This window comes from Miscanthus floridulus, chromosome 19, assembly GCF_019320115.1.
Source record: "Miscanthus floridulus cultivar M001 chromosome 19, ASM1932011v1, whole genome shotgun sequence".
Classification (NCBI taxonomy): domain Eukaryota; kingdom Viridiplantae; phylum Streptophyta; class Magnoliopsida; order Poales; family Poaceae; genus Miscanthus; species Miscanthus floridulus.
In genome coordinates this window covers 35,769,673-35,780,294 of record NC_089598.1, presented here as the reverse complement: position 1 = coordinate 35,780,294, position 10,622 = coordinate 35,769,673, and the positions used below count along the sequence as shown (strand labels likewise).

Below are 10,622 nucleotides of genomic sequence, written 5' to 3'. Positions count from 1 at the left end.
AACTCAAAGTGGCCACAGAATAAGTTATTCTATGGCCAGCAGTAGAACAGTAGTTATATATATATATCCCTTGTTTAGTTCCACCCTAATATCCCAAAAATGCTACAGTACCTGTCACGTCGAATGTTTGTGGCCCGTGCATAGAGCATTAAATGTAGACGAAAAAAAAACTAATTGCACAGTTTGGTGGGAAATTACGAGACGAACGTTTTGAGCCTAATTAATTCATGTTTAAACATTATTTACCAAATAAAAACGAACGTGCTACAGTAGCCCCAAATTCTAAATTCCTGAAACTAAGCATATATATATATATACTCTTCGGCATGGGTGGAAGGGCATTTCAGTCATTTTGGTTCTCGGGTTGGGTCGCATCGCATGCCACGCTGGATTAGACTCGTCGCGCAGCATTCATTCAGCTAGCGAGCGAGAGAGAAAGAGGGGAATAGTCGAATAGAAAGGAAGGGGCGAGGCGGCCGGACAGGGAGCCGAGCGCAAGAGCTCAGGCTTCGCCGCGAAACCCCAGACCTCGCGCCGCCCCTTCCCCTCCCCGGCGTCGTCCTCGCTCTCCGATCCAAGATGGTGAGTATCTGCGACCCACCCCTGTTCTGTTCGTACCGATCCCCCGATTTACTCCCCGTTTTTAGTGAGATCTTTTGGTATCTGAATCGGTTTGTGCGGGAATCGCTCCCTTCTATGTTCCCTCCACGGTTTCGATTCGTGGGTTAACTGGTTCAGTCTGATGTGTGAACTGTTGGAATCTGATGTTTATTTTTTCTTTTAAAAATGATAGCTGATTATGTGTGGTGTGTGTGCACTGTGCAGTATAAGCTGGGGAGAGGAAACCGCGACAAGGTGCAGCAGTTCATGACCATAACCGGCGCCAGGTATGGTTGTTTAATTGATGTTGAAATTGGAACGAATTATTGTGGGCCATTGGCAAGGTAGCTAGTAGCTTAGGCCGGCCACAATGTGCTAGTGATGCTCCAAATTAAACGGGTCCCACATCAAGTATTGGGCAGTGGTGCCTGAAGAGCTGCAGTGTTCCAAATATTGGCACCGAAGCCATAAATCCGATGGGACCCATGGTCTCTGAGTCTAGCAGTTCCTTCTCTGAGAGAAAAAAAAATCTTCTTTCTAACTTTCTTTGCATCAACCGAGGTCAGCAGCCAGCAAGAAAATCTTTGTTTATTTTTCAAGCATCGCCTGGCAGCGGCGCAACTACGTGCTTCGCTCCGCGTTTTTCCTGGCATCACTCGTTTTAAGCATCACTGGTCACAATGGCAGGAGTAACTCTACAATTTTCTCTCTCTCTTTTAGACGTCACTCAAGCAGCACATTGTGGCCGGTCTTAGCTACATGGCATCTTAGTGGTTAATTTGTTGGTCGAAATCTTACAATTGTGCATCATATAATAGTTTAAAATGCACTAAAATTGCTACAATCCATGTATGATATGCTTGTTTGGTCCACTATGGATATGGAATTTAGTGCTTTGTCATCTAAAATCCTGTAGCAGTTTTGGGCCATCCACCTTTTATCAAGTACACATATAGAAATCCATTTTGTTGCTTTCTATGTGGTGCTGCATTCTGTCTCATTCTTGTGAATGCATATACCTGCACAGAAATCCTACTAGCTCTGGAATGCAAATTTCAAGTGTACTAGGCACCTTAAAGTCTTGCTTTTAACAATGGTGCCATAATATGGATCATTTTGGTTGCTCTACAATATATAGATATCTAGACTAGATGAATTTTTATAGCCAGCAGTCCTGAAAGGATGTCCTTTAGAAAACTTCAATTTAAGTGCATAGGACATATTGATCAGGAATATAAAAATACATGCAACCTCAAGGTTCCAGTTATATAATACAAATTTAGTGAGCAATTTTTATCACCTAATGCAGTGAGAAGGTTGCCCTTCAGGCACTGAAAGCAAGTGATTGGCACTTGGAAGGAGCTTTTGACTTCTTCTATAGCCAACCTCAGATTTCTGCAGTCAATACTCGGCATCTTGAAGATATTTTCAACAGATATAAAGGTATCAGCTTCCATTGCCTTAACTAACCTTTGAGATCTTAATTTCCTTGGTGTTTACCTGATACATTTGGATTTTCATACACTGTTATGTACAACTACAATGCTACTATAAGGCCCATAACACATACATTGCACTGTTAGGAAAAAACGTTCTCTTACCTTTTTTCATTTTCGAATTAGGACTTCATTGTCTATTTTGTTTTTGTTGGCAGAACCTGATGGTGATATGATCATGGTGGAAGGAATATCTCAACTTTGCAATGATCTGCAGGTAATGAGCATTTATTTTCATCTGTAAATAGCCGTTCACCATATTCTCACTTCATTTGCAGCCGTAGGAATGTGTTGTGCTTAATCCATTTGATTGCAAATAGAAAAGAAAATATGGGCATTGATATAGTTTGTGAGGTAGCATTTTAATGGTTAATTGCTACCAGATATTTTTAGATTTTAAATAGTAGAGTACTACTATGAAGCTATATATGGATAGACTCAACAATACCAGATAGTTTGGAAGGTCAAGTAGTGTCTAGGAAGGATACCTTTCGATATTTAGGATCAATGCTACAGACAGATGGGGATATTGATGAAGATGTTAGCCATAGAATCAAAGCAGGGTGGATGAAGTGGCGGCAAGCATCTGGTGTCCTATGTGACAAAAGGGTACCACAGAAGCTAAAAGGCAAGTTTTATAGGACGGCGATTAGACTTGCTATGTTGTATGGTGCAGAATGTTGGCCTACGAAAAGACAACATGTTCAACAGATAAGTGTCGCGGAAATGCGTATGTTGTGTTGGATTTGCGGTCATACAAGAAGGGATCGAGTTCGGAACGATGATATACGTGATAGATTAGGGGTAGCACCAATTGAAGAGAAGCTTGTCCAACACCGGTTGAGATGGTTTGGACATGTCCAACGGAGACCTGCAGAGGCACCGGTGCGTAGTGGAATCCTAGGCCAGGATAGTAACGTGAAGAGAGGCAGAGGAAGACCGAAGTTGACTTGGGTAGAGGCAATAAAAGGAGACTTGAAAGGATGGAATATACCCAAAGACTTAGCCTTAGATAGGAGTGCTTGGAAGACAGCTATTCACGTGCCTGAACCTTGATTGCTTCTGCTGGGTTTCAACTCTAGCCTACCCCAACTTGTTTGGGACTTAAAGGCTTTGTTGTTGTTGTTGTTGTTGTTGTTGTTGTTGTTGTTGTTTCATTGATATGCAATCCTGGAATTTCCTGTTGAAATGGACCTCAAGCAATCTGTGTATAGGGGGACTAGTGTATCATTTTAATGTACATTTAACATTGGACAAACCCTTAGTTTTTGCTTCAATTATTATGGTTTATCTCAAATGTTGTTGAAGAGATAGATGTCACTGGCAGTCTTGTTTTATTTGACACTAGGGATCAGGTTTTATTGAATTTTGCTTGGCTTTCTAGTTTGTACATGTCGGTTTATTGGATTCTTGCAAGTGATTTAGCGTGTTATTTGGTTTGTACATCCATAACGCAAATGGAAATAAAATTAGTTCAAATGGTATGTCTTGCCGTAACATCCACAGCTTTAATTCGTTTCCATCTACGTTACCAAAGCTACAACCAAACAACACCTAGGCTGGATCATGACTTGTGAGTTTTGAGTTTGGAACTGCCATTTACTAGCGTCTATATCTCGTGAGGGTTTGGAAAACACAAATTGCTGCTTATATAAGTTGCCATTTATTGTGTTGCAGGGAAGGTGCTTGTAACGCATGTATTTTGTTTTGTACCTTATACTACCTATTAGTGGCACCAACATTCCATTATTTCTGATGCATATGTTTCATCTTTATTTTGCAGGTGGATCCTCAGGATATTGTCATGGTATGTGATTAGCTTCTTCTCTAAAAGTTTGTTTGCAAATTAGTTCTGTGGCAGAGAGTAGTGTGGAATGGTCTGCTGGAGCTACATTCAGTTCTATCTTATGTTGCATAGTGTTTGCACAGATTTTTTCGTAAGTTTGCAATTATATGCCTTTAGTAAGTTTGCACGAGAACCAAGTGATAACTTGGTTGGTAGAGCATCTAGTTGAGGGGTTGCTAACCTGGGCTCGATCCCGGATGCGTTTATGTCATGTGAGTACCTTCCAAAAGGGTTAGGTACTCCCCTTTCTTAAGACAGCCAAGTGGACGTCTTCTCTCCATGGTCAAGTTTCTTATGCTTATTCTATATTTAAACAAACATGACCATCTTTGGATCATTATTGCTCCTAGTCATATAGTCATGTGTGCTGTTAACAGCTTGTCATATCATGGCACATGAAAGCCGCCACAATGTGTGAATTTACTCGTCAGGAATTCATTGGTGGACTGCAGTCAATTGGGTGAGTGCTGTGTGCAGTTGCGATATTCCCATATGAAGTTGATCCCAGATCCTGGGTTTTTCATTCATATAGTTTTTTTTAGTAAGTTTTGTTGGTATTTGCAGGGTAGATTCAATCGAGAAGTTTCGTGGAAAATTACCATCATTACGAGCTGAGCTAAAAGATGACAGTGAGTTTCCCTTATTTCAGGCAAAACTTTGATTATGTTTAGCTTATTATAGTTTAGATGTGGCCATGGTTATTAAGGTGTCACTTCAGCGTTGCTTAAGCAGTGGAGCGGTCTAGGGTTGCCTCAGGGGCAAAGGTAGACGCCATGTGGCCTTATGCGCATGCTGACGCCCCCTTGGTTCCGCCTTCTCGTTGATTCTGCTTCTGGCCCACTTGATTTTGCTTCTGCTGGCTTGATTTCTTCCTTCTGCTGGCTTGATTTCTTCCATCTCCCGCTTGCCAATTGCTCAATCTGGAAGGGGACGGTGGTGGCTGTTGATATGAGAGCGCTGACCAGCGAGGGAAGGGAAGTAGAGGGGCGGAGGGAAGGGAAGAGCAGAGCAGAGCAGTGCATCCGGAGAGGGGCGGAGGGAAGCAGAGCAGGCATCCTGGCGAAGGTGGAACGGCAGAGAAGAACGAGGGAGATCGAGAGAGGGAGGGATTGGGATCAGGATCAGGAGTTTGATGAAGCCACTTCAGGACAGGGAGGGGCACATGAGCTGTCAGGTAGGCTGGGCCAGCCCACTTCTTACTTTAGGCGGTATAGTCAGTCGCCACGCCTCGCCTTACCGCCTTGATAACCATGGATGTGGCCACTTGATAGTTCGAAAGCTTTTCTCCAATGTATGTGAAGTCTGCAGCTCTGCATTCATGGCAAATGGGTTTCCTTTTCTTGAGAATTACTCCCTCTATCCCTTTTTATCTGTCGTTCTCATTTCCCAAGAAGTCAAACATACTTAACTTTGACTAAATATATAAAAGGAAACATTAATATTTATAGTACATAGTTAGTATCATTAGATAGATCGTTGAACCTATTTTCATAATAAATTTATTTAAGATACAAATATTGCTAATATTTTCTACAAACTTAGTCAAACTTTAGAAAGTTTGACTGACATCCACGGCGACATTTAAATAGGGACTGAGGGAGTAGATATGTAGAGTGAAATGATGTTGGTTTCTTATTCATCTCTAACCATTGTGTTTACACCTACCTCTCCAGATAAGTTCCGTGATATATACAACTTTGCATTCACTTGGGCAAGGGAAAAGGTTAGCCCATATTTCATCCAGTATAGAGGTTATTCATATTTGTATGCTGTTGGAAAATTTATCTTTATTCATCAAATAGTATAATACTATTTTCTGTATTTGTTTAACATATTCCCTTATTTGACAGGGTCAAAAGTCTCTCTCACTGGAGACTGCTATTGGAATGTGGCAGTTGCTATTTGCTGAAAGGAACTGGCCTCTTCTCGAGCATTGGTGTCAGTTTTTACAGGTATAGCTGAAGTCAAAGGCAGTTTCACTAATTTCATTATCAGAGTCAATGTTCAAAAAAACGCTAGACGCTAGGCGAACGCTAGCCTATGGTTTAGAGTTTCGGAAGTTAAACGTAGATTAAACATGATTAAACGTTTTTGTTTTGTTTTTTACTTTTTGTGATGCTGAGAGCAAAATCAGTACTAATAACACAACTAGAAGTAATAACAGTGACCACACCTCTTGCTGCACACTTGTTTTTGACATCAGTTCCTTTCCTCCTTGGTTTCTTGCATTCAACAGCAGCTAACAATCAAAGAGAGACAAGTTAATAATCTGAAAACAGAAAAATCAAATAATAGGTAAAGAGTAGAAACTCATCTATGAGGGGCAGCTCAATATTGTACATGACTACATGTACAGCCAAGCTTCCAAACAACAGGGCAGCAGCACAAGGCAAAATATCACAAGAAAATATACACACAACAGTCACAGTTCATCACATGCCTTAATGGTCCACAAATTAAATAGCAGTACAACACACAATAATGGTCTTATGGTCCACACACAAATTAAAGATAAGTAGATATTAATATTTAGATAACTTGGCAGCATTCTGCCATCATGCAATCTCCTCACTCCACAAATGTAGTGAAATTTAGAATTGCTTCTTCATCCTCATCATCCTCATAGGCAATGTCATCATCTTGATAATCAGGATCTTCAGATTCAGATTCCCACTCTTCTTCATCCACCTCTCTAGCCACTCTTGCACTCCTTCGAGGTTGAAGCTGTTCATTAGTTCCCATTGCATCTTCAAGGACACTCCATGGTATCCCTGTCTCCGGCATTTCTCCCTCATCTTCCTCATCCCTGAAGACAACCAATGCATGAGCATCCCCTCCCTCAAAGAAAAATCCTTGGGCTTCAGAAGCATCACTACTTAGGAGCACTTCATAGTTACTCTTTCTTTTAATCTTCTCCTTCTTGGACATCAATTTATTATTGAATTGGATGAATACCAGAGAGTTGAGACGCTCTGTTGTCAGCCTATTCCTCCTCTTTGTATGATGCTATACATTATAAATTAGAATTCCAACATCAGCACATGTACATTAAGTTGGGAATAGAGAGCAATTAGTAGAGACTACAAACTGACCTGTTCAAAGGTGCTCCAATTCCTTTCACATCCAGATGAGCTAGAGGTCAGTGAGAGGATTCTAATAGCCATATATTGCAAATCTGGTACTCCACCTCCATAAAGCCTCCACCAAGATGCTAAAAATGAAGTCAAATGTCTCAAACATGTGCAAAATTGATTGCAGAAAATTCTGGACAGAATTAATTGCAGAAAAAATCTGGACAGAATTGATGCAAAAGCTTACCCGGATTGAACTCGAAGCGTTCGCAGCTCCTTGCCATCTTCTTTGAGAAGTTTCCTTGTCTCGTTTGGAATATTTCCAAGTCCACATTAACAGCCCTATATGCCTTATCATCATCACCACAATAAAAGGTCTCCACACAATGCATGAATTTTTCCACTACAGTTGGATCATTGAAGATTGCTGGATTACCATAACTATAGTATGGATTCAGCATATATGCAGCCACATGCAATGGAGAATCAAGCCTATCTTTCATCTTCTTGTCAACAATAGCCATCACATCAACCTCACGTTGCTGCTTATCTTTCTTCTTTGCTATTTCATCAAGATTCTTAATGCACTTTTGCTTAACTTCCTCAGGAACTTTTTGGCACTTCACTATAGACGTGCCCCTATGAGCAAGATGCTGCTTAAGGTGATTAATTCCTGCACTCTCATGGCCACAAAGAAGACACTTGACTTTGTTCTTGTCATTGGGATCACAGAGACGCCCCCACTCCCAGCCTATATCAGATGATTTCCTCTTTAGGTGGTTGGCAACCTCGGCGGCTTCTGGAGCCGCTGCTGTAGTACCAGCAGCAGCTGCAGCTTCGGAAGTCGACATCCTAATCCTAATCCAAGAACAAGAGTAGCATAGTAAGGACCAACAAATCAACGCATCATAAGGACTAAGGAGCTACTGAGGCAGTACACATTCAATCTTAACCCTAAATATCCAATCCAATTCATCAATTGAGTGATTGACATGCAAAAATCAAAATTACAGAGAATGAGCATGGAAAGATGGGGAGAGACCGAGGGAGCACCTAGAGTGTGAAGCTATGGCGAGGACAGATGCGGGTGGTGAAGCAGGGGCAGGGCTGTGCCAGCGACGACGCGAGAAGAAGTGAGGGGCTGCGCCGGCGGCGGCGACCCCTGCGCCTGCGGCCTGCTACTCCAGATGTCGACGACCCTGCTCCTGCGATGGCTCCAGCTGGGGCTCCCCTTGCAACGGCGGCGAGGAGCGACGAGGGCACGAGGCAGGAGGCACCACGGAAGCGGGAGGCGTGGCCTGGGCGAGCCGGCGAGAAATCCTGTGCCTCTCTCTGTTTTGGCGGAGCCACTACTGCTCGGGCCCGCGTGCTCTTTCACGCGTCCGCCTGCCCGCGCTCCCGCTCTGTTTCTACGCGGCGCGCGCGCCCTTTTTTCCCGCTTTCCCTTTCGTGCGCCGCGCGCTTTCCCGCCCGCAAGCCGCGCGTTTCCCACCCGCCTAAACGCGTTTTCCATCCGTTCCGCACCGATTAAACGCCGCCGCGCGTTTAGGCGAGCGCCTAGGCGCGCACAACGATTAATTGAGCGTTTACCCCCTAAACGAGACGTTGGGTCAAAGTTTAGCGTTTAAACTCGTTTAAACGACGATTAATGACGTTTTTTTGAACATTGATCAGAGTTGAAGCATCAGGTTGTTACTTTTCTCAAAGTTAAAGCATAAGGCGTTACTTGTTCCTCATCTTGAGCTCTTCAAATTTCAGGTCAGGCACAATAAAGCCATATCTAGAGACACATGGGCCCAGCTGCTGGAATTTGTAAAGGTATTGTCTATTTTACCTCCCTTGCAAGTGGAACTCCAGCTGTAGCTTGTGGTTAAATTAGATGCCCAGTTGGAATGCAAATGTATTGCATTTAGATGGTCAGTTTATGCCGCCACAGTCTGGCAGAAAACGTTATTGATATGGTTGAGATGTATTCCATCTGATTTAGGGTTATTAGCTGATGTAGTTTTGTTCCTCATGGCTTTAGTTGCTAGGTAGTTTTAAAATCTGTGTTTCTTAAGTATTGTTCATTCAAGCTAAGCTCTGAGCAGCTGAATCGATCAGAAGCAACATGCAGTTTTGTTCCTCATCAGTAATAGTAATTCAGTATGTCTCCTATTAAGTTCAAAGAGTTTTCCATGATTTTCTTGAAGAACTCCTTGCTGTTATGTTGGCTTTTGCAAATTATCATTATTATTAATTTTTTTTTTGTTTTCTTGCAGACGATTGATCCACAGTTATCCAACTATGATGACGAAGGTGCCTGGCCCTACCTCATAGACGAATTTGTGGAATACCTGACTGAGAGTGGGTTTGTCCAGCGTAAAAGATGAACAGCGGGGAGCCTTCCTTCTTCAAACAATGGTTGGGCTGTACAAAAATGATTTATCTCGGTCGGAACAACGCCCAGGGCCCGATGTTGGCACTCCTGCTCAATCCATTCACCAAACCGTTGGCATATCATTGAATTTTCTTATAAACGCGGGGAAACATAACTTTTTAGCCTGGGAAGTGGTGGCTGTCAACCTGCGATCGTGAACTGGAATTTATCGTGATCTGGAACTTATCGAGAATGCAATGGAGAGTTTGGGACTCTGGTTAACTATATGATTTGTTGCATCAATTTCTCTTATCGTTTCTATCTCCTCTCCTCCCAAGTCTAGCAGCAACGCTCGACACTTTGCTTGACCATTTGCCTTGTTGAGTGATGCTGTGCCCCCGGTCCTCGGCTGTCAGTTCACACGAGCAAGGTGGCTAGTAGTATACACGGCCGGCCACCTTGCACGGTGAGATCGGAGTCGGCGTATGCCTACGAAGTCCGGACCAAGCCCCCGGCCGCCGGTGGGGGCAGCCTGTCTCTCTTTTCGCAGTTGTCCCATTAGGTGGATTTGCATTTTAAAACAATTCAAATTGGACATTGGACATTTAGTATTGCGTTCGGATTGGATGTTAATTTTTTTTCCCTCGGATCTAGTTGGAATTGTCCATTGGATTTGGATTCTAATCTATTATCACCTCCAGTTGCCCTTGATTTTAGCTTGGTGTCAGTGGTACGGTCCTATGGGCAGCCTTGGGCGGCTTGGCCTTGTCCTCGACCGTCCTGAATCTCACTGGCCTGTGTCGTTTTGGTTGTGGGGGTAATTGAAAGGAGAGAATGGAAGTTTGAAGGTAGGAATTTGGAAATCTTTAGCTTGGTTTTGTGGAAGTAGAAGTTTTGGTGGGAACAGAAATTGAAGTTTAATAGCTTGTTAAGTGTATCACCTGTCTTGTCTGGCATGAGCTCAGCCAAGCTCATTTAAGAGGGCCTATTATAAGCCGGCTGGTTTCGGCTGATTCAATAGTGTTCTGTGAGGGAGAATAAGCTGAAATAGGCTGACTTGGCTGAAAAAGCAGTTCAAGCGAAAAGGCCCTAGGGTTGGTTCATACAAGGTCGATTTGTTTGGTTGCTTGTATTTACCCATCCTAGCTAAGTAAATACAATTTTGGTTTGTCTGCACAAGAATATACACATATGAGATAAAATATGTAAGACAAAAGTAATTAGAATATTTATTGGACATATATATGTTT

General features: G+C 42.7%; 1 protein-coding gene across 2 annotated transcripts; it reads left to right on the top strand.

Moving 5' to 3' along the window:
- The first annotated feature begins 401 nt into the window (after positions 1-401).
- On the top strand, positions 402-9,657 carry LOC136527721 (uncharacterized). 2 transcript variants are annotated; one of them, XR_010776910.1, is made up of 12 exons: positions 402-582; positions 826-887; positions 1,910-2,043; positions 2,255-2,313; positions 3,880-3,903; positions 4,320-4,402; positions 4,507-4,571; positions 5,616-5,665; positions 5,793-5,894; positions 7,621-7,675; positions 8,772-8,831; positions 9,275-9,404. XR_010776910.1 is itself a non-coding variant. In XM_066520536.1 (11 exons), the coding sequence occupies exons 1-11, from the start codon at positions 580-582 to the stop codon at positions 9,383-9,385; spliced, it is 753 nt and encodes a 250-aa protein (XP_066376633.1). In that variant the 5' UTR covers positions 403-579; the 3' UTR covers positions 9,386-9,657. The 2 variants fall into 2 exon arrangements, 1 of the variants encoding a protein (XP_066376633.1); XM_066520536.1 differs by lacking the exon at positions 7,621-7,675 and having other exon boundaries at positions 403-582; positions 9,275-9,657.
- The last annotated feature ends 965 nt before the right edge of the window (positions 9,658-10,622 follow it).

Bases quoted from the DNA above. Each gene is read 5' to 3' on its own strand.
- LOC136527721 (XM_066520536.1), top strand. The intron at 2,314-3,879 runs GTAATGAGCATT...TTTATTTTGCAG, and splicing joins AACTTTGCAATGATCTGCAG to GTGGATCCTCAGGATATTGT. The intron at 4,572-5,615 runs GTGAGTTTCCCT...CTACCTCTCCAG, and splicing joins AGCTGAGCTAAAAGATGACA to ATAAGTTCCGTGATATATAC.